At 44.4% G+C, this 24477-nt stretch overlaps 1 protein-coding gene and 1 long non-coding RNA gene across 16 annotated transcripts in view; one reads left to right on the top strand and one right to left on the bottom strand.

The window, feature by feature from the left end:
• Positions 1–24477, bottom strand: part of LOC137847029 (secretory carrier-associated membrane protein 1-like) — a 128492-nt gene that overhangs the window by 32991 nt on the left and 71024 nt on the right. For 10 of the 15 annotated variants that reach the window (XM_068665286.1, XM_068665295.1, XM_068665293.1 and 7 more), the window contains 3 exons: positions 7547–7645; positions 7171–7282; positions 4343–4471 (listed from right to left, as the gene is read on the bottom strand). In XM_068665286.1, coding sequence (XP_068521387.1) covers positions 4343–4471; positions 7171–7282; positions 7547–7645 — 340 coding nt within the window. Of the gene's footprint in view, positions 1–4342; positions 4472–7170; positions 7283–7546; positions 7646–21802; positions 22190–24477 lie in introns of all 15 variants that reach the window. The other 5 variants (XM_068665291.1, XM_068665290.1, XM_068665289.1 and 2 more) reach the window with 2 other exon arrangements.
• LOC137847063 (uncharacterized) overlaps positions 1–24477 on the top strand; it is an 83725-nt gene that overhangs the window by 26649 nt on the left and 32599 nt on the right. The window lies entirely within an intron of this gene.

A 24477-nucleotide genomic window follows, 5' to 3' on the forward strand; every position in this document is an offset into this window, starting at 1 on the left:
AGAGTCCTGCATCTGGGCAAGAACAACTCCAGGCACCGGTATAAGTTGGGGACTGCCCTGCTGGAAAGCAGTGAAGGGGAGAGCGACCTGGGGGTCCTGGTGGACAGCCGGATGACCATGAGCCAGCACTGTGCCCTTGTGGCCAAGAAGGCCAATGGCATCCCGGGGTGTATCAGAAGAGGTGTGTATTAGTAGGTCAGGGGAGGTTCTCCTCCCCCTCTACTCTGCCCTAGTGAGACCGCATCTGGAATATTGCGTCCAGTTCTGGGCCCCTCAGTTCAAGAAGGACAGGGAACTCCTTGAGAGAGTCCAGCTCAGAGCAACAAGGATGATTAAGGGAGTGGAACATCTCCCTTACAAGGAAAGGCTGAGGGAGCTGGGTCTCTTTAGCTTGGAGGAGACTGAGGGGTGACCTTATTAATGTTTATAAATATGTAAAGGGTGAGTGTCATGAGGATAGAGCCAGTCTCTTCTTGGTGACATCCAATGATAGGACAAGGGGCAATGGGTGTAAGCTGGAACATAGGAGGTTCCACTTAAATATGAGAAAAAAAAATTAAAATGAGGGTGGTAGAACACTGGAACAGGCTGACCAGGGGGGTTGTGGAGTCTCCTTCTCTGGAGACTTTCAAAACCTGCCTGGATGTATTCCTGTGTGACATGATTTAGGTGTTCCTGCACCAGCAGGGGGATTGGACTAGATGATCACAGAATCACAGAATTGTCTAGGTTGGAAGAGACCTCAAGATCATTGAGTCCAACCTCTGACCTAACACTAACAAGTCCTCCACTAAACCATATTAATAAGTTCAACGATGATCTTTCAAGATCCCTTCCAATCCCTAACATTCTGTGGTTCTGTGATTCTGCGATCCAGGTCTGGGGCCCCCAGCACAAGAAGGACATAGACATATTACAGTGAGTCCAGAGGAGGGCCACAAAGATGATCAAAGGGCTGTAGCCCTAATTTCTATGAAGAAAGCCTATTTCTATGAAGAAAGGCTGAGAGAGCTGGGGATGTTCAGCCTGAAGAAGAGAAGGCTCCAAGGAGACCTCATTGCAGCTTTTCCATACCTAAAGGGGGTTTTAAAAAGGTGGAGAGTGATTCTTTTCTCAGTCAGATAATGACAGGACAAGGAGGAATGGTTTTAAATTAAAAGGGGGGAGATTTAGCTTAGAGGTTAGGAGGAAACTCTTCACTCAGAGGGTGGTGAGGCACTGGAACAGGTTGCCCAGAGAGGTTGTGGATGCCCATCCCTGGAAGTGTTTAGAATCATAGAATCATAGAATATCCTGAGTTGGAAGGGACCCTTAAGGATCATCAAGTCCAACTCTTGACACCGCACAGGTCTACCCAAAAGTTCAGACCATGTGACTAAGTGCACAGTCCAATCTCTTCTTAAATTCAGACAGGCTCGGTGCAGTGACCACTTCCCTGGGGAGCCTGTTTTTTGTTTAAGGCCAGTTTGGATGGGGCTTTGAGCTGATCTAGTGGGAGGTGTCCCTGCCCATGGCAGGGGGGTTGGAACTAGATGATCTTTAAGGTCCCTTCCATCCCAAGCCATTCTATGATTCTATGACTATGTGATTCTTTGACAACCATGATGGATACCTGCCCATATACTCCCACATACCTTGCCACCCATAACTATCCTGCCTTTGGGCAGATCTCTGGGTGGTATTCTTAAATAGCTGTTTAACCTTAGACAAAATTCTTCACATTCAACTGTGATACAAATTGTTAGAAGTTAATGACCACCTGAGGGCTGAAATGACCTAAGGCTTTGGTAGAACTCTGTGTCATGCGATGTCTATATGAGAATAACTTCAATGAACTTGAACAGCTATACCAATACAGTACTCAGAATGAAGTGATCTAAGAAAGCCATTTCCTAGTTTAGCTGTGGAAGCAGGTGAGAAGGGAAGGGAAGAGAAGAGAAGAGAAATAAAAATGGCATTCATCCTACAATAAGTGTAAAAAATGGTAAATTATATTAGGTTAATGAATATTCAGGCTCATTTTTATTAGTGTAAACTTCCTTGTATAGAAGAATCCTACTTAGATATACATTCCCTGTCTTAATTAAATATGCTTTATCATCAATTAATGTTTATAAATCAATTCTAAATAAAGACCACAAGTAGCACTGTTGCTGTCTATTTGGCATCTTTATTATTGAGATGATTATTTTACAGTCCCATTTGGGACTGAAAATAGGTATTTGCAATAAATTTCATTTCAGTAATATTTTATTGATGGTATTCTTGGAAAACCAAAGTCCTCGTTAGAATACATGAGAAAAAGAACGCACTTTTTCCCAGGAATCATTGTAAACATTCACAAACTACACAAAGTAACAAACCCAAACGATACAAAATCTTTTCATCAGATTAAGCATCTCTTCAGTTTGTAACTTCAAATAAGAAATATTCTTTGAAAATCAGTACTACTTATTTTGCATGTGTTATCAGCCTTTGGGGAAACCAACTTGGAAACAGAGGCTGTTGAGTGAAAAAAAAAGTTTGCTCTCAGATAAAGGTAAAGAGACATGAGACATTTCACTAGTAACAGCATATGAAGTCCTAAAAATTGGTGCCCACTTTCACAGAGCTAGGAAAACTGCCATTCTATCTGCTAGCCACTGAATCATCAAAGATAATACAGAAAAGCTCCACTGGCAACTGACGGAAGCCATTGCTTCTGGAATCAGACAACTCTGAACTCTGATAGAAAGAGAAAAGATGGATGAATTACAGGAATAGAGATAAAAGCAGACTTCTGTTCTCATGAGATAAAGTGCATATAGATGTGAAAAAGATTTTTTAAAGTTTCTTCAGAAACAATAAAGGCCAAGAATAAAGATATTGAAATTGCTACTAACCAAGGCAACACAAAAAACGAAGTTCTCAGGGCTGCTAAAAAGGGCCAGGAAAACTGACCTACTTTACGAAGTCCTGAGCAGCTGATACTAGATTTATCCAAATGTGATTATGTTCACAGATCCCTAAGCCTTACAAGACCTAGGAAGATTTGGAAGAGGAAATAAAATAGAAGTACAACAGCAAGCAGAAGCAGGTTAGTTTGCTGTGTTAATGAGTGCCTCCACTGAGGAAGCATAGCCACTCTAATGAAGTATAAGCCATATCATGTAGATACATTCCTAGGAAAGAAGAATCACAAGGATTGATTCAACAGTCAGCCCTAAGGCACAGAGTTCTGTACTCAACCTTTTTTTTTAAGCCTGAAATACATTTTGTCTTTCTTTTCCTTTATTATGCCCGCTTCCTTCCTGAGTAATTCTAAATCAGAGAGTATGAAAGCTAAAGAAAAAGCAAGAGGACTTAGTTAAAATCTCAGTCTACCTAGAAGAAAATCTGTCAGTTTATTATGAGAGCAAAATTTGTATTTATTTTGAAATGCTATGTCACCGCTTTCTTGTTTCAATCAATAAAATTACCAGATTAACAGGTAAAATTATGCACATTTGCTAAATCTGGAACCTAGAGAAAAATACAGAAAAGTTCTGAAATTCACATCCCCTTAGTATGCTAAAAATATATTAATGTCATCAAAGCACCTAAATCTTTGGAATTTTCTCTGTCTGAAAGTACTTCTTAGGCACTCATCACACATGACAAGACAGAAGAAACAAACCTCATGGAATTTGTACAGTTGATTCATCCAGCATTTCTCCAATCAAAACACAGCACCTGAATGAAGGCAAAACTAACCTCCCAAAGACTGTTTAGAACATGCTTGGTGTACAAGGGATAGTTCCAACATGGACTGATTGTTCAGCTAATTTCCTTTATGCTATTTTTTTAACAAACTAAAATTATATTAAGTCTATATTATAAACTACACTAAACTAAAACTATGCATATTAAGGCACATGGATATTACACTTTTAAAATTCGTAAGTCTATTAACACTGATAGTGAATTATATTTCTTAATATATAAGCTGATGTTAAAAAAAAAATATTTCTAAGGTAATAAATTGTCAAAGCTCATTTTACAACAAAAGGGATATTTAAAATAGAAAACTGCAATATACTATAACCAAACTGCTTTAGGGTAATCCTTCCCTTTTTTTTCATGGAAGTTTATATGAAATAATAAAGTACTTTGAAAACTGAAGCTAACAAAAAGATTTCACTTTAACATTTAACTTCCGTATTTTAAAATATTTCATTGCAGATGTTGCAAAAGCCAAATTATCAGGCATGTTTCAAGTTTGAATAGGCACTTTGCTTTTTCTTTAAAAAAGTACTTACACATCCACAAATAGTACATAATCGTTTGAATAGGCACTTTGCTTTTTCTTTAAAAAAGTACTTACACATCCACAAATAGTACATAATCTTTACTGTCTTCTGGAATTCTACAGGAATGTCTACAGAAAAGTCCTGGTAGAAACATGGACCCACTGGAAAATTCTCAGGAAGAGGTGGCCAGTTATTTTTTCTACCTGCAAATCATATAAAAAAACAGCAACAAACAAAACCCCACCAGCTTTATAATACAGTTTTAACATCTGTATACTAGAAAGATATATGCATCTGGGCTTGTTCAAATTGTTTTATGTACATAAGTTTCACAAGCATATGGATAACTTGGGCTACCAAAACCCAAGAGTTTTATCAGCAATACTCACACAAACTTCAGAAATAAAATATGATGAAATGCAGACAGATCAAGGAAAGTACAATATTTTATCTATATAAAAGACTAAGCAGGCATCTGATGGTTCCTATAAAGTAATAAGAAAAGAGTTTGACAAAACAGTGAGATTTGAGCAGAAAATCAATTTCTCAGAGTTCCTTGACTTTTAAATACACATTTCCCACCATACTCATATTCTCACTTTGTGGAACACAAAAACTGGGGATTTCAAGGCATTCTCCATCCTCAGAATCCTGATATTTGTAACACCTGGATATCTCTAACTCTTTGAACTAGTTCCCAATATAGTTTACAGTCAAAGCTTTGCTTAAAAGCCTGTAAGCCTAAAGAAAGGTAATTATTAAAATGGTCTCAACTACAATACGAGAAGATGCTCTACAGCATCAATATATTTTGGTATAAATTGTGGGACAGAGTGAGAACACAACAAAAGACAGAAGAGTATTAGACACCAAAGATTTCCTGTATGCTGATCTACTCACAAGCTAGAGTATACATTCTGATGAATGCAAGCCATATCAAGTACAGATTCAGAGATTCAGATGAGATAACTACAACAAACCTATATCATAGCATTTAAAATGCTGGATGCAATAGATATGTTTACCACCATATTGCAAAAGTGGAGCTGACTAGAGACTAACATAAAGGCAAAATTATTTGAAATTCTGATAAGTGCTTGCAATTTCTATCTTCAAACATAGCTTTACTAGCAGTTCACCTGTTAAGAAAACTTGCAAACCTTACATACTTGCATTATTTAATTATTTCTTTACCCAGACAAAATGAAGCTGACAGTTCTGACCAAACAGGTCCAAAACACTGAGTATTTGTTGAGTTTTATGCCTCTTCAACTGAACATTTTTACCAGTTCTTTCAGAGCTGGGGGTTTAGAGGGAGCATACAAAAGGTAATCAAGTGATATGCCCATTCATATTAAAAAGTACTTTTCATTTTCTTATATGAAAAATATCTGATAACAATTCAGATCTTTGTTCTACGGTATACAGTTATTTTTCTCAGGGTTGCAAGTTTCAAGATAGTCACAGAAAAATTCAGATATAGTAATTCAGGTTATTATTTGAGAGTAGTATTTGATGTGCTTTTCTACCTTGGTGGAACAGGTTTCAAAATTTTCAACTAAAACTGAAAGACAGTCTTAGTATTTTTCAGACATGCCTAAATGAACTAGCTGAAATAGGAAGCAGCACACTTTAATCAGCTCAAGTGCACTACTGCACGGGACCTGAACAGAGAGAACCAAAGGCATTGAGCTGAGAAGACCCACAAGCTTTGAGATCTTTCCAGTGTGGTCAGTTGCATACAATGACAGTGTCCTAGGTGTGCAGCCAGCATCATAACTTGAATGCAAATAACTAGAGTATTATTGCAAAAGACCTTGCCCTGTGATCAATATGCTTCTACAGTGTTTTGAAAGGAGTTTAAATGACTGTGCAAAAGAAAAAAAAATCAAAAGGAAAAAAATGTTGTTCTCCTCAGTCACAACATACAATTCCTGATTTGCAGCATCTTTTACACAGTTATTTGGTAAAAACCTAACACCCTCTTTAAAGCTTTAAGAGCTCTCTCTTCTCTGTTCAGCCTTCCTAAAGAATCCTTTAGATTCTTCATGCACTCTTCAAGTCCTTTGATGTGAACAACTGAAACTTAATAACAGAGCAAATACCATTTAAAAATATTCTGAAACATGTATTGGGTATCAGAGTTATAGTCCCTAAGATACAGATGAAAGTAATTAAACTGTCAGTAAAGCCTGGAAGAGACAAGTCATCAATCCAGACCATCAATATAAATTAGTGAAATTAGGTGAAGGGCGATATATGGAGAAGGAAATGAAAAAAATCACCAGAAAAGCATAATCTTGGAGAATAGGTACAGAGATTTAATAAAGAGACTGGAAAAAAATAATACAGAGAAAAATAAAAATGGTTTAATGAAGGGACCATGATTCTTTTCCTTAGAAGAATACCAATTCCTCACTCCCAAATCCCCTACCATATGACTGGTAGAAAATTCCATGAGGTTTTTGAATCACTAAACAGTTATGCAATCTGGAATTGTACCTCTGTATGTTCCAATATTTCAGAACAGGAAAGTTCTTCTGCAGCAATACTGACAGCAGATAAATCAGAGATGTTATTTATGAAGTTACATTTAATTCTTCCCAAAATGCTCCATTTCAATTCAATAGTATTACTTGGATATTAACCCAGAATAAAATTAGCTGATAGTAGAGTACAATATGTAATAATGCCACATTTAAATATTTTTGCTGTGAAAATTTGTACAGGACAGTTTTTATTCACTTTATGCACTGTTCTAAAGGAGATACATTTTTCTCTTCCTGAAGAGATTATAAAAAACCCTCTTTGATCTGCTTTACAATGTCACTGTAAAACTAAAATAGTTTCTGAGAAAATGTGAAATTTCTGCAGTTTTAAAAAGTACTTTTTTCATGCATACCCCTCTGCTGATTGAGACCCTGCATTTCCCTTTCTCTGCGATCTAGTTCAGCTGCTTTTCTTTCCAGTTCTTCTTGACGCTTTAACAGTTCTGCCTGGGCCAAAGCATGCTCCTGAACAAAACAAGCATTGTTAGATATTGATAAAAAATACAAACACAAGATAAATATTCCAAGTCTATTTTCTATAATTAAGCATCTCCATTTATGGATGAAGACCGACCTACTGTTGCATAAATTCATGAAATAAGTGATTTCTAAAAGGCAATATTAATTTTCATAAATCATTAGGAAAGCAACACTTATTTATAAAAGACTATTCAAGAAGTGTGTAATTACAATTAAAAGCATTATAGTGCCTGAAAGTTATACACAAACCTTTGCAATTTGTGCATAAGCAGGTGGTTCTTCCGCTGGTTTCATTATTGCTGTCTGAGTACTGGGTACATCAGGTATTTTCACATTTCCTGAAAGAGGCTAAGAAAACAAGAGACAATTATTGGGAAACAGTCTCCAATTCTAATAACCATATTTTCATTAAGTATATAAGAACTAATCCAGTTGTTTTGAAAAAAAAGTGTTACCGATAAACTGAAAATCTAATATGCTGCCTGCAATATTTACAACTGTCCTGGTTTCATTTAGGACAGAGTTAATTTTCTTCCTAGTAGCTGGTAGAATGCTATGTTTTGGCTTAGGATGAGAAGAGTGCTGATATCACGCCGATGTTTTAATTGTTGCAGAGGAGTGCTTACATCAAGCCAAGGACTTTTAAACTTCTCACTCTGTCCTGTGGATGCAGTCTACCTTGACTTCAGCAAGGCATTTGACACTGTCTCCCGTAACATCCTCATAGACCAGCTTAGGAAGTGTGGATGACTGGACGGTGAGGTGGATTTACAATTGGCTGGATGGCAGAGCTCAGAAGGTTGTGCTTAGTGGTGAGGAATCTAGTTGGAGGCTTGTAGCCAGCAGTGTCCCCCAGGGGTTGTACTGAGTCTGGCTGGGATGTTAACTTTCCCTGCAGCAGCCCATACAGTGCTGTGCTTGTCACACTTGTGGCTAGAACAGCAGTGGTATCACACCAGTGTTGTGTCTACTGCTGAGCAATGCTGGCACAACATCAGGACTCTCTCTAACCCTCCTAGGGGGTGGGCAAAAAAGTGAGAAGAGAAACATCACCAGGGCAGCTGACCTAAACCAACCAAAGGGATATTCCATGCCATATGATGTCACACTCAGCAATAAAAGCTGGAAAAAGGAATAAGAGGGGAGGGGTGGGCTCTTGTGAAAACGTCAGTCCTCCTCCCGAACACTGGCTACGTGCATTGAGGCCCTGCTTCAAGGACGTGGTCAATCATCGCTCATTTGTGGGAAGTAGAGAGTAATTTCTTTCCTCTGTACTTCCACATAGCCTTTGTTTGTTTGTTTTCCCTTTTCCCCTTTCCCTTTTTTTTCCCTTTAGTTAAATTGTTTTGTTAATAATAATCTTCCCTTAATAATTTTTTTCCTTTAATTAAATTATCCTTATCTCAACCTGTGAGTTGTTCTTTACTTTACTTCTTCCCCTCCTCATCTAGGGAGGGGGAGTGAGAGAGTGGTTGTGGTGTTTAGCTGCCTAGCACGGTAAAACCACCACAGGGGTCAGTACTGGATCCAGTTCTGTTCAATTTATTCATCAATGACCTGGACGAAGTCCAGGTGCAAGAAAAAGTAGAGAGAAGAGTTTCTAAGAGAATCAGAGGTAGTAAGGAAATGGTAAGAAAAATCAGGTATCTGTCTGTCTCAACATTGCTTATTATTTTTTCATAGAATCATAGAATGGCTTACGTTGGAAGGGACCTTAAAGACCATGTAGTTCCAACCCCCCTGCCATATGCAGGGACACCTCCCACTAGATCAGGTTGGCCAAGGCCCCATCCATCTTGGCTTTGAAGACCTCCAGAGATGGGACATGCACAACATCTCTTGACAATCTGTTCCAGTGACTCACTACCCTCACAGTGAAGAATTTCTTCCTAATGTCTAATGTAAATCTCTTTTCATGTAAAGCCATTCCCCTTTGTCCTCTCACTATCTACACAAGTATAGAGTCCTTCTCCATCTTTTTTATAAGAATCCTTTAAGTACTGAAAGACCACGATGAGGTCTCCCCAGAGCCTTCTTTTATGTACGCTGAACAGACTCTCTCACCCTTTCTTTGCAGGAGAGGTACTCCAGCCCCTTAATCATTTGACACCCCAAATGGGGGTGGACCCCCTCCCCTGTCGCTGTCAGGCAGAGGGAGGGGACCTAGGAGTTGAGGAGGAATGGAGACAGCTCAACATCACAGACAATGCCCCCCCCGCTACCAGCCCCACCTTCCCAGGTGCCCTTACACAACAGGTTTGAGGCCCTGGAGCTTGAGAGACCAGTAGCTGAGGAAGAGGTAGAAAGTCTACCCAGGAGGATGCATAGGGCGAGGAAGTCGACTCCACGCCTCAGGACTACCTCCACCAAGAAAGAAAGAAGGGTGATTGTTGTGGGCGACTCCCTCCTCAGGAGAACAGAGGGCCCTATTTGTCAGCCTGACCCTACCCATAGGGAAGTCTGCTGCCTCCCTGGGGCCAAGGTCAGGGACATTGCCAGAAAGCTTCCCAACCTGGTTCGCCCCTCTGACTATTATCCTCTTTTAATAGTCCAGGCTGGCAGTGATGACATTGAAGAAAGAAGCCTGAAGACCATCAAACGGGACTTAAGGGGACTGGGACGGTTAGTGGATAGAGCAGGAGTACAGGTGGTGTTTTCGTCTATCCCTATGGTGGCAGGGAGGGGTACAGAGAGGACATGGAAAACTCACCTGATAAACACGTGGCTGGTGCCAACACAGAAATTTTGTGGGTTTTTTTGAAAATGGGATGCTTTACTCGGCACCCAGCCTGATGGACACAGACGGGTCCCTATCTCTACGGGGAACACAGATCCTAGCCCAGGAGCTGGCGGGGATCATTGAGAGGGCTTTAAACTAGGTATGAAGGGGGATGGGGCTGAAACAAGGCTTGTTAGAGCTGTGTGCCAGGGGGAGCAATGGCAAGGATGGGGGAGAAGGCAATGGCCCAACTGAAGTGCATCAACACTAATGCACGCAGCATGGGTAACAAACAGGAGGAGCTGGAAGCCATCGTGCGGCAGGCAGGCTATGACTTGGTTGCCATCACGGAAACGTGGTGGGACCACTCTCATGACTGGAGTGCTGCAGTGTCTGGCTATAGGCTCTTCAGAAGGGACAGGCAGCTTGTTCTTGTGGGGGACTTCAACTTCCCAGATATATCCTGGAAGCACAACACAGCCCAGAGAAAGCAGTCCACGAGGTTTCTGGAGGGCATGGAAGATAGCATCCTGACGCAGCTGGTTAGTGAGCCTACCAGGGGAGGTGCCCTGCAAGACTTTCTCTTCACAAACAGAGAAGGATTGGTCGGAGATGTGGTGGTTGGAAGCTGTCTTGGGCAGAGTGACCATGAAATGGTAGAGTTCTCCATTCTTGGCGAAGCCAGGAAGGGGACCAGTAAAACCGCTATATTGGACTTCCGGAGGGCCGACTTTGAACTGTTCAGGACACTGGTTGGCAGAGTCCCTTGGGAGGCGGTTCTGAAGGACAGAGGAGTCCAGGAAGGCTGGGCGCTCTTCAAGAGGGAAATCTTAATGGCGCAGGAGCGGTCTGTCCCCACGTGCCCAAAGACGAGCCGGCGGGGAAGAAGACCGGCCTGGCTGAACAGAGAACTGTGGCTTGAGCTTAGGAGAAAAAAGAGGGTTTATAATCTTTGTAAAAGAGGGTGGGCCAATCGGGAGGACTATAAGGATCCTGCGAGGCAGTGCAGGGACAAAATTAGAAAGGCCAAAGCTCATCTGGAGCTCAATCTGTCTACTGCCGTTAAAGACAAGAAAAAATGTTTTTACAAATACATCAATGCAAAACGAAGGACTAAGGAAAATCTCCATCCTTTACTGGATGCGGGGGGGAACTTGGTTACAAAAGATGAGGAAAAGGCGGAGGTGGTTAATTGTTGAGGGATTTTTGAAACAGCAAAGATCCCATGGCTTGCTGCAGCTGAGCAAACCAAGCTACCAGGACAACTATGAAAACTTCCCATGACATTGTTCCCACATCACCCAATTGAGGAATTTAGAAAAATATTGTTGCCAGCTGCTGACTTCAAGGACAAAATCTACGTGACTGCTAATCACAAGGGGGTTGTTTTCTTGCAGGTGGGGTTGTTTTCTTGTAGTTGTTTGTCTGAGTGCTTTTGACTAATAATCTTGTGTGAGACACTATCCGCCTCTGTTAAGTTCACTATAAAACTCAGGCTATTCGAGTAATAAATAGAGCATGCTCTGACCATGCTGGTGTCTGTCGTGTTTTCGGCCATTCTTCTTTCAACATATGGCGTCCGAACAGGCTGAGGCCTGAACTGGCTGAGACCCGGACACGCTGAGAGACATGAGAGACGCTGAGAGCAGCTGAGAGATTTCAGAGACACGGAGAGCCCTGAGAGACGCTTCAGAGAAATAGACAGCCCTGAGAGACACGGAGAGACCTGACAGAAGCCGAAACACCTGAGAGAGGCTGAGAAACTCCAAGCACCAACCCGGACACAGATGATCACGGTGAGACGCGGGAACAAAGGAATCGCGGTAAGACGCGGCGATTGATTGATAGAGATTGTGGTGAGACATGGAGATTGATTGACTGATAAAGATCGCGGTGAGACGCAGAGATAGATAGATTGATTGATTGATAAAGATCGCAGTGAGACGCGGAGATTAATTGATTGATACGGATTGCGGTGAGACGCGAGAACAAAGTAATCCCGGTGAGACGCGGGAGAGTGCCGTAATTGCGGTGAGACGCAGTACATCCGGGAACGAGTTGCTACGGGAGACCAGAGGCGTCAGTGAACAACGGCAGACGACCGCCACCGTGTGGTGAGTTGGCACATAGCAGAGGGGCGGAGATCACGACCCTGCAGCCCGTCTGACGTAACCATGGAGGAAGCAGCTGTGCAGCTTCTCTCTTGCATTCTCTCTAAGAGAGGCGTATCTTGCAATGCAAAAAAGATCAAATCCTTGGTACACTGGGCCCAGAAGAAGGGTTTTCTAAAGGAAATCCTTCTAATTTTTAGCCCAGATGAGTGGCGGCTCGTAGGAGATCATTTAAGGGATACAACCATCGCAAGTGGAAAGTTCGATAAAGATCTATGTACGACCTGGCTTGCAGTGCTTAACGTGCTGTGCGGTATAAAAACCAAACGGCAGCCGGCTATGCAGCGGCGCAAGCTTTCTCAGTACTGTCTGGGACTGACAGACTGCCGAGTATGAAACCTGAGACCTCAGGAATGCAGCTGACATGATCTTTATCATCGGTTCCTGCACCCACCCCGGTTCGGGGTATGACCTCTCCAATAAATCAATCAGCAGCAGAAATAACAGACTGCTGATGGGGAGTGGGGGCTGCCCTCCCCACCCCCTGCGCCGGAAAATCTTTATAAAGCTGTGCTGCCAGCATCTGTGCCACTGCCAGGCAGCAATAAATCCACTCAGGATGCTTTGCCAATGAGAGGTGCAGCAGCAGCTTGCGAAAATCGACCTTCACTGAAGGAGCTGATGGGTACAATACAAAGAAAACAAGACCTGATTAACAGGCTGCAGACTCAGCTAGCAAAACAGAAACAGCTGAGGATTGAGCAAGTCAAAATTGTTCAAGAGGAAGCTGCCAAGATCAAAGAGTGGGTAACATTTAAGCTGAGAGAGCTTGAGCTAGAAAACTACCACCTGAAAAACTGTAATCAGAGGCTGACGGAGCAAATTAAAGCCTTTCAGGATACATTGCAAGGTATGACCAGCATTTCTCCCTCTAAATCTCTTTGGAGCTGTAATTCTCTGAAGTCCAGAGCAACACAGACTTCTTTACCTGAGAAGATAGACCAGAAATCTATGCTTCTTGCACCTGGTTTCAGGCAGCAATGTCAAACAAGACCTACCAAACGTGTCTTCTCTACAACAAGCATCGTCCTTGTCAATGACACCTTCACTGAGGATGGAGAGGACAAATCTCTGCTTTCTCAGAACACACTGAAGCTCATGTCTGACCCATCAAGCTGGAATGTCTCTGCAGAAAAAGACATATTTTCAACCATAAGCTCTGAACACAGGTTAGGGTGTTCTGATCCTGTGTCTCTGGACCCTCCAGCTGAGCCCACAAAAATCCTTGAGGCTTTGATTTTCCGGTCTTCATTAGAGGGAAACCATTGCACTGTGAGCACCTTGCAACAAGTGTCTTTGGACGGATCCGGCTCCTCTGATGATCTGAGTGCCAGGTTCCGTTCCCACCAACTGTATTCCACTTCCTCAGGAGAAATAATGAGCATGCTTGAGGGCACCCTCCGGACTGCTGGGCCACCCCTGGCTGTGTCAACGTAAGCTGTTACAGCAGGTTCCATCTGTCCAAGGAGGGACAGGTGCTCCGATGTCATACGTGATGCTTTCATAGAGGGGCATAGGCATGCTACATCCTTGGCCTGCCCTATTATTATCGACCCTGTGCAAGGAACCAGGTTGTGGCAGCCACATGACTGCAAGTTTCTACAACAAGCTCGAAAAATGGTTTTGGACTATGGATTACAATCCCAGGCAGCTCGACAGATAATTCAATGGATTTTTCAGGCAAAACCAATGTGTCCACTTGACTGTCGAAACTTGGCGTGTTTATTGTTAACTCCTTCCCCATTGTTATTGTTTGAAAGGGAATGGTTGCAGTCACCACAGGGGGAAGCGGGTCAACTGCATCAACCGGGGGACCCTCTGTATGGGATTACTGCAGAGATGTTAAAGGGAATGGGTCCTTATCTCAATACCCAGATTCAGTTGCAGTTCCTTGTGATTATTCACCAAACAGCTGCACAGCTCACACTGAGGGCTCTTCTTAGTCTCCCAGGGGAAAAGAAAGCACCTCCATTCGCATCTGTAGAACAGGCCTCTGGGGAACCATATGCTAAATTTATGAGTCAGTCCAGGCAACCAGATGTGGTGGTGCAGGACTGTCAAAGAATTGCTTTTACGGTACCCTTCATTAACAAACAGGCCCTGGCAAAGTGCTATGAATGGCTAGTGCTTCCGCAGGGGATGAGGAATTCCCCTACATTATGGCAATTATATGTGGCCTGGGCACTACAACCACTTCAGACAGCGTGGTGTGACGTAATTATTTACCATTATATGGATAACATTTGGTTTGGTTGGCCAGAATGCTTCCAGGATTCAGATTTAAAGTTTATTTGGGATACATTGGAAGCAAAAGGGTTGAAGATAGCCCCAGAGAAGGTTCAACAGAAACAGCCATGGCTATATTTGGGATGGAAAATATCAGACTCTACTATTCGTCCACAGAAAGGTGATATAACTATGGTGTTACATACTTTGACAGATGTACAAATGTTCCTGGATAATATTCAGTGGGGTTGCCACATTGTAGGGATTACTAATAACAACTTAGCAATATTACTACCTTCATTGCGGGGCAGAAGTGCAGAGCAGCAGATTACACTAACAAATGACCACCGGCAGTCTCTTTCACAAATAGCTTCTAAGGTTGCAGCCGGCACTGCTTGCAGATGTATAGCAGACGTTGCACTCTCTTTCCTAATTAGCAATCATGTGTCTTTTTCATTTGCAGTGATTGGTCAGTGGCAAAAAGAAAAGGGGGAGAGTAAGGGGCAACAAAGACAGAAATGGTACCAGGAGGATGCCACTGACACTAACAGCACGGGTAATAGGAGTAGTATAAATGACACAGGTGATGGCAAGGGTGGAATGATAGGGAAGTATTTTCGAGTTCTGGAATGGATTTTCCTACAGATTCAGCCTAAAACAGGTGTTCCATATTCTCCCACGGGCCAAGTGATGGTTGAACGATCACTCCAGGTTTTAAAGGAACAATTAGTGAGATTAAAAGAGATCAAGAACATCGATGAGCGATTGTCCGAGGCATTGGTTGTCTTGAATCACTTATGTTTGACTGGTGACCGAGAAGACCCTCCTGCGAGTATTCATTTTCAAACAATAAATAGACCAGCACCAAATGTGTTACCACAAATAAGGATGAATTACCGAGATCCTGCTACAGGAACTTGGAAAGGGCCATGTGAGTACAGAAATACAAATAACACCTGTGATTAAGATGACACTGCTAGGCAGGGTTTAGGGGCTTATGGCACGGAGACAAGGGGTAACAACTATAGCGTTACCAGCATCAAGCCCACTCGAGGGAGATGCCAGGACCTGGCAGTCCTCACGAGGGAGGAGAACGAGGTGTAGGCAGAGCCAGCAGCGCCCCCTCCCCAGCCGTTCAAAAGCTGCCCCTAAGGAGCGTGAGCAACCAGGAGCGCGGCGACCAGGACAGGTAAACAGGGCATGGCGCGTCAGAAGGGAGTGGCGTGGCAGTTAGCTCAGACAGGGCAAGCAGGCAAGGCAGAGCGTTCCCCCCCACCCATATGAACACCTCCTCTAACAGCGGTCTACCACTAGCTCAGCTGCAGTGGTCTCCACCAGGCACAGTGCTCTCTCTAGGAAGTCTGTACACACCCAGACTGACTGCCCGCTCAAAAATGCGGCAGTTCACGTCTCTGGAGGCAGGGAGTGCCTGAGCCTGTTGCTACCACCTGCGGGGGGCAAAGACACTGTGTACGTAAGGCACGAGCAGGTGGACGACCTGGTTCGCCTCGTGGCAGAACTCAAGGAGGAGGTCAAGAGGTTTAGGGGTATCAGGGAGTGTGAGCGGTTGATAGACTTGTGGAGCAACTCCCTGCGCGGTCTGAAGGACAGGTACTGGGGTGACCACTCTCATGACTGGAGTGCTGCAATGTCTGGCTATAGGCTCTTCAGAAGGGACAGGCAGCATGGAAGGGGTGGTGGTGTGGCTCTCTATATCAGAGAGAGTTTTGATGTTGTGGAACTTGAGGCTGGGAATGATAAGGTTGACTCCCTGTGGGTTAGGATCAGTGGGAAGGCCAACAAGGCAAGCATACTGGTGGGGGTCTGTTACAGAGCGACAAACCAGGATGAGGAGACGGATGAGGAGTTCTACAGGCAGCTGGCAGAAGTTGCGAAATTGTCAGCGCTTGTTCTTGTGGGGGACTTCAACTTCCCAGATATATCCTGGAAGCACAACACAGCCCAGAGAAAGCAGTCCACGAGGTTTCTGGAGGGCATGGAAGATAGCATCCTGACGCAGCTGGTTAGTGAGCCTACCAGGGGAGGTGCCCTGCAAGACCTTCTCTTCACAAACAGAGAAGGATTGGTCGGAGATGTGGTGGTTGGAAGCTGTCTTGGGCAGAGTGACCATGAAATGGTAGAGTTCTCCATTCTTGGCGAAGCCAGGAAGGGGACCAGTAAAACCGCTATATTGGACTTCCGGAGGGCCGACTTTGAACTGTTCAGGACACTGGTTGGCAGAGTCCCTTGGGAGGCGGTTCTGAAGGACAGAGGAGTCCAGGAAGGCTGGGCGCTCTTCAAGAGGGAAATCTTAATGGCGCAGGAGCGGTCTGTCCCCACGTGCCCAAAGATGAGCCGGCGGGGAAGAAGACCGGCCTGGCTGAACAGAGAATTGTGGCTTGAGCTTAGGAGAAAAAAGAGGGTTTATAATCTTTTGAAAAGAGGGTGGACCACTTGGGAGGACTATAAGGATCCTGCGAGGCAGTGCAGGGACAAAATTAGAAAGGCCAAAGCTCATCTGGAGCTCAATCTGGCTACTGCCGTTAAAGACAAGAAAAAATGTTTTTACAAATGCATCAACGCAAAATGGAGGACTAAGGAGAATCTCCATCCTTTACTGGATGCAGGGGGAAACCTAGTGTCAAAAGATGAGGAAAAGGTGGAGGTGCTTAATGCCTTCTTTGCCTCAGTCTTTAGCAGCAAAACCAGTTGTTCTCCTGATACCCAGTACCCTGAGCTGGTGGAAGGGGATGGGGAGCAGAATGTGGCCCTCACTATCCATGAGAAAATGGTTGGCAACCTGCTACAGCACTTGGATGCGCGCAAGTCGATGGGGCCAGATGGGATCCACCCGAGGATGCTGAGAGAAATGGCGGAGGAGCTGTCCAAGCTGCTTTCTATCATTTATCAACAGTCCTGGCTGTCGGGGGAGGTCCCAGTTGACTGGCGGCTAGCAAACGTGACGCCCATCTACAAGAAGGGCCGGAGGGCAGACCCGGGGAACTATAGGCCTGTCAGTTTGACCTCAGTGCCAGGGAAGCTCATGGAGCAGATTATCTTGAGTGTTGTCACATGGCACTTACAGGGCAACTAGGTGATCAGGCCCAGTCAGCATGGGTTTATGAAAGGCAGGTCCTGCTTGACGAACCTGATCTCCTTCTGTGACAAAGTGACGCGCTTGGTGGATGAGGGAAAGGCTGTGGATGTGGTCTACCTTGAGCTGCCTGGCAGAGAAGGACCTGGGAGTATTGGTTGATATTTGGCTGAATATGAGCCAGCAGTGTGCTCAGGTGGCCAAGAAGGCCAACGGCATCCTGGCTTGCATAAGAAGCAGTGTGGCCAGCTGGTCTAGGGAAGTGATTCTCCCCCTGTACTCGGCTCTGGCGAGGCCTCACCTCGAGTACTGTGTTCACTTTTGGGCCCCTCGCTACAAGAAGGACATCGAGGTGCTCGAAAGAGTCCAGAGAAGGGCAACAAAGCTGGTGAGAGGTCTGAAGAACAAGTCTTACAAAAGTGGCTGAGGGAACTGGGTTTGTTCGGCCTGGAGAAGAGAAGGCTCAGGGGCAACCTTATTGCTCTTTATAAGTACATTAAAGGAGGCTGTAGTGAGGTGGGGGTTGGTCTATTCTCCCATGTGCCTGGTGACAAGACAAGGGGGAACGGGCTAAAGTTGCGCCAGGGGTGTTTTAGGTTGGATATTAGGAAGAACTTCTTTACTGAGAGGGTTGTTAGGCATTGGAATGGGCTGCCCAGGGAAGTGGTGGAGTCACCATCCCTGGAGGTCTTTAAAAGACACTTAGATGTTGAACTTAGCGATATGGTTTAGTGGAGGATTTGTTAGTGTTAGTTCAGAGGTTGGACTCGATGATCTTGAGGTCTCTTCCAACCTAGACAATTCTGTGATTCTGTGATTCTGTGAAGTCATTTCTAGGCTACTCTCTATCATCTTTGGTAAGTCATGGGCATCGGGAGAGGTGCCTGAGGACTGGAGGCCTCCGGTCACTCTGGTTTTCAGAAAGGGCAAGAAAGAGGACCCAGGTAACTATAGACCGGTCAGCCTCTCCTCCATCCCTGCTAAGGTGATGAAGCAATTTATCCTTGGCATTGTCTCCAGTCATATCAAAGATAAAAGGGTCATTAGGGGCAGTCAACATGGCTTCACCAAGGGGAAGTCATACTTGACCAACCTGATAGCCTTTTATGAGGATATAACTGGGTGGATAGATGATGGAAAGGCGGTGGATGTGGTCTATCTTGATTTCAGTAAAGCCTTTGACACCGTCTCCCACAACATCCTCGCAGCTAAACTGAGGAAGTGCGGTCTGGAAGATCGGGTAGTGAGGTGGACTGTGAACTAGCTGAAGGAAAGAAGCCAGAGAGTTGTGGTTAATGGGACAGTCGAGTTGGAGGCCTGTATCTAGTGGAGTCCCTCAAGGGTCGGTACTGGGATCAGTGTTGTTTAATATATTCATCAGTGACTTGGATGAGGGAATGGAGTGTGCCATCAGCAAGTTTGCTGATGACAATAAAGTGGGAGGAGTCGCTGACATGCCGAAAGGCTGTGCTGCCATCCAGCGGGACCTCAACAGGTTGGAGAATTGGGCGGGGAGAAACAATGAAATATAATAAGGGCAAGTGTAGAGTCCTGCATCTGGGCAAGAACAACTCCAGGCACCGGTATAAGTTGGGGACTGCCCTGCTGGAAAGCAGTGAAGGGGAGAGCGACCTGGGGGTCCTGGTGGACAGCCGGATGACCATGAGCCAGCACTGTGCCCTTGTGGCCAAGAAGGCCAATGGCATCCCGGGGTGTATCAGAAGAGGTGTGTATTAGTAGGTCAGGGGAGGTTCTCCTCCCCCTCTACTCTGCCCTAGTGAGACCGCATCTGGAATATTGCGTCCAGTTCTGGGCCCCTCAGTTCAAGAAGGACAGGGAACTCCTTGAGAGAGTCCAGCTCAGAGCAACAAGGATGATTAAGGGAGTGGAACATCTCCCTTACAAGGAAAGGCTGAGGGAGCTGGGTCTCTTTAGCTTGGAGGAGACTGAGGGGTGACCTTATTAATGTTTATAAATATGTAAAGGGTGAGTGTCATGAGGATAGAGCCAGGCCTATTCTCCCACATGCCTGGTGAGAGGATGAGGGGGAATGGGCTAAAGTTGCGCCACGGGAGTTTTAGGTTGGATATTAGGAAGAACTTCTTTACTGAGAGGGTTGTTAGGCATTGGAATGGGCTGCCCAGGGAAGTGGTATAGTCACCATCCCTGGAGGTCTTCAAAAGATGTTTAGATGTTGAACTTAGTGATATGGTTTAGTGGAGGACTTGTTAGTGTTAGGTCAGAGGTTGGACTCAATGATCTTGAGGTCTCTTCCAACCTAGACAATTCTGTGATTCTATGATTCTGTAATCTTTGTGCCTCTCCTCTGGACTCACTCGAAGAGGTCCACATCTTTCTTGTTCTGGGGGCCCCAAACCTGGATGCAGTACTCCACGTGGGGCTTCACAAGGGCAGAGTAGAGGGGGACAATCACCTCTCTCTCCTTGCTAGCCACTTTTCTTGTAATGGAGCCCAGGATGCACTTCGCCTTCTGGGCTGCAAGTTCACACTGCTGGCTCATGTCGACCTTTTTGTCCACCAGAACCCCCAAGTCCTTCTCTGCAGGGCTGCTTTCAATGAGTTCTTCACCCAGTCTGTACCCTTTTCTGGGATTGCCCCAACCCAGGTGTAGCACCCTGCACTTGGACTTGTTGAACCTCATTCGGTTCACATGGGCCCACTTCTCTACTCTGTCCAGGTCCCTTTGAGTGGCAACTCTTCCTTCTTTGGTATTAACTGTACCACTCAGCTTAGTGTCACTTACAAACTTGCTGAGGGTGCACTCAGTCCTATTGTCTATGTCACTGATGATATTGAAAAGCACTGGTCCCAAGACAGACCCCTGAGGGACACTGCTCATCACAGTCCTTCTTTTGGACATAGAGCCCTTGACCACCACTCCCTGGGTGTGGCCATTCCAAAGCCATATCTTTCCAATTTAGAGATTAGGATGTCGTGTTTGACCGTGTCAAAAGCCTTACAGAAGTCCAAGTAGATGACATTGGTCAGTCTTCCCTTGTCAACTGATGCAGTCATTCCATCATAGAAGGCCGCCAGATTGATCAGGCATGATTTGCCCTTGGTAACGCCATGTTGGTGTCCTGGATCATATCTTTGTCCTTCATGTGCATTCACATTGCCTCCAGGAGGATCTTTTCCATGATGTTCCCAGGCACAGAGGTGAGGCTCACTGGTCCCCAGGTCCTCCTTTCTACCCTTTTAAAAAATGGGAGCAATGTTTCCCTTTTTCCAATCACCAGGGACTTCTCCTGACTGCCATGATTTTTCATATATGATGGAGAGAGGCTTGGCAACTACATCAGTCAATTACCTCAGGACCCTGGGATGCATGTCATCAGAGCCCATAGACTTACACCTGTTTAGTTTAGGTGGTCTTGAACCTGCTCTTCACTTACAGTGGGTGGGACTTTGCTCCCCCAGCCTCCATCTATGGGTTCAGGGAAATGCAATACAGCCCAGAGGAAGCAGTCTAGGAGGTTCCTGGAATGCGTGTGTGAGAAAGTAAGTTGTGTTTTTGCTGTAGAGAACTAATTTTCTGTATTCAAAGGTAGCTGTGTAGTCATAACAAGGAGAAATGCTAAGTAGTTAAGTGGACAGTAGAAGGCCTCACTGTTCCAAAATAAGGTAGAAGCTTGAGAAAAACAGGATGAGCAGTGTGAGAACAGTAAAACAAAGATCACAAGTTCTGAAAACACAAGAAAGGAGAAAAAAAAAGTTGTAGTTGTTAAGTTGCGTCAGGAGGTCCCAAACTTGCTCTTCACTTACAGTGGGAGGGACTATGCTCCCCCAGCCCCTGCCTAGAGGTTCAAGGACTCGAGAGATGTGGGAAGCCTGAAGATTAGTGAAGACCGAAGCAAAGAAGTTTTTAAGTACCTCTGCCTTCTCCACATCTGTTGTTACCAGTTCTCTGTCTTCATTTGTCAGACACGGTACGCTCTCCTTAGTCTTTCTTTTGTGGACAATGTACCTGTAGAACCCCTTCTTGTTATTCTTTGCATCCCCCGCCAAGTTTACTTCTGTCAGTTCCTTGGCTTTCCTGATCCCATCAGTGCACATCCAGACAGCATTTCTGTATTCTTCTCACGTATAAATGTTTGTTGATTATCACTCTAGGATTTCTGCTATATTAAGAATGAAATCCCAATAGACGTTGTATTCCTGCCATTGTCCTCACAGGATAGAGACAGTTATTGTAATATAGTAGCATTTCTTTATTAAGCACTGAAAGAACCATGCATGTTTTTGTACACTACTGTGTTTTCATAATGACTTACCTTCATAGTGTGTATACTGGGGAATGAAGTATAAGTTTTCCAATCCGTCCTTAATGGTGGGAGTTGAATATTGTTTTAATGTGTTTATTTTTCCAGGCTGTTACTCAAAGATCATAATTCCATGTACAACAGCCACAAGTATTATAAACTACCTCCTATAGATTAAGAACAGCAGAGAAGGCAGCAGCAGCAGCAGTTGGTTGCTGGGTGCTGAGAAGAGTGTGAGGCTCCTGAGGTCCCAGGGGGTGTCTGACAGGGTTTCTGAGCCACGACACTCTCGGGTTCTGCGTGCTCTGTGTGTGGAGGCACTGGAAAACAGGCAACCAGTCTTGCGAAAAGTCCGGGAAAGAAGTGGGTGAAGCTGGATGGTCACATGGCCAGTTCAATCTGTGGAAAGTATGTCATGGTTTAACCCAGAAGGCAGCTAAGCACCATGCAGCCATTCACTCACTCCCCCCACTGCGGGATGAGGGACAGAATCAAAAAAAAAAAAAAAAGGTTAAAAACTCATGTGTTGAGATAAAGACAGTTTAATAGCATAGAAAATGAAGGGAAAATAATAATCATCATGATAAAAGAATATACATCATACAAAACAAGTGATGTACAGTACAATTGCTGACCACATGCTGACCAATGCCCAGTCATACCCTGAACAGCACTCTCCCCCCTAGCCAACTCTCCTCCTTTTTATTGTTCAGCATGATGTCATATGGTATGTAATATCCTTTTGGCCAGTTTGGGTCAGCTGTCCTGATTCTGTCCCCTCCCAGCTTCTTGTGCACTCAGTCTCCTTGCTGAGAGGGAGAAAAACTGAAAAGTCCTCGACTCAGTGTAGCACACCTTAGCAACAATTAAAACATCACTGTGTTATCAGCATTCTTCTCATCCTAAATCCAAAACACAGCACCACACCAGCTACTAGGAAGAAAATTAACTCTGTCCCAGCTGAAACCAGGACAATATCCACCCCTTATACCATACCCTCTACATCATGCTCAGGTCCCATGCTTTCCAATACATGCCAATTAATATCCACCACCTTTCCTGTCTTTGATATATAAACACAGATACCATTCCCTTAGTCTATGGGCCATCCCTCTAAAAAGTCTGTTGAGTTTATTTAGTATATGACTTTGGGTTACATATGTCATCGCAGTCCTTCAGGGCAGGAGAGATTGTGTGTGGTGTTGGATTGTTGCATGCTGAAGCCAGCTACAGTTCCATCACCACTGCACTTGCCCGGTTCTGTCAAAATTCATTTTTTATTAATCTGGGTCATTCTTACAGTAATACCATTTATATGGCAATATATAGCAACAGTAGTAGTGATGACATACAGTATTCTATAGCAATTACATGATAAAACTCAAATCACAGACAATTCCCACCAAAAATCAAATCTCCTTGAGGTACACATTGGACTTTCCTTTCCTTCCGCTTTACCCACTAAATGTACTAAAGTCCTTGAGCTAAAGCAATCCCATGGATGGATTTGCCTTTGTCTGAGGCAGTAATAACCCAAACTGTCTTCCCCAGCATGTTCTTTCTGTGTACTACAGGATCTTAATCCCTTTCTATAGTAGGTAAAAGATTTGATTGGGCAGGACTAGTTTGGTTGACAGATCCCCTAGCATTGACTAACCAGGTGGCCTTTGCCAAATGTGTATCCCAATGTTTGAATGTCCCAACACACACTCCTTCAGTGTAGTCTTTAACAGTCCATTATATTGCTTGATTTTCCCACAGGCTGGTGCATGATAGGGGATGTGATATACACACTCAATACCATGTTCTTTGGCCCAAGTGTCTGTAAGTTTTTTTCAGAAATGGGTCCCATTTGTCTGATTCAATTCTTTCTGCGGTGCCCTGTCGACATAAGACTTGCTTTTCAAGGCCCAGGATAGTGTTCCGGGCGGTGACATGGGGCACAGGATATGTTTCCAGCCATCTGGTGGTTGCTTCCACCATTGGAAGTACGTGGCACTTGCCATTGCGGGTTTGAGAGAGTGTGAGTATACTCAATCTGCCAAGCCTCCCCATATTTATATTTCAGCCATTGTCCACCGTACCAGAGAGGCTTCAGACTTTGAACTGTTCAGAACACTGGTAGGGAGGGTCCCTTGGGAGTCAGTCCTGAAGGGCAGGAAGCCTGTACGCTCTTCACGAAGGAAGACTTAAAATTGCGGGAGCAGGCTGTCCCTGTGTCCCGTAAAATGAGCCAATGAAACAGGACTACTGAGGAAAAGGCTGAGATTTTAATGCCTTCTTTATATCTGTCTTTACTAGCCAGACCAGTGTCATGGTTTAACCTGGCCGGCAGCTAAACACCACACAGCCATTCACTCACCCTCCCCCCTCCCTCTCTGGGATGGGGGAGAGAAATGGGAAAGTGAAGCCCGTGAGTTGAGATAAAGACAGTTTATTAAGACAGGAAAATAATAATAATAATTATTATTATTACTATTATTATTATAGTACTATTAATAATAATGTGTACAAAACAAGCGATCCAGAATACAATTGCTCACCACCCGCTGACCGATGCCCAGCCTAACCCTGAACAGTCTGGCCCCCCTCCCCCGGCTAGCCACCCCTATATATTGTTTAGCATGATGTCAGATGGTATGGAATACCCCTTTGGCCAGTTTGGGTCAGCTGTCCAGGGTCTGTCC

This window comes from Anas acuta, chromosome W (assembly GCF_963932015.1).
Source record: "Anas acuta chromosome W, bAnaAcu1.1, whole genome shotgun sequence".
In the NCBI taxonomy this organism is placed as follows: Eukaryota; Metazoa; Chordata; class Aves; order Anseriformes; family Anatidae; genus Anas; species Anas acuta.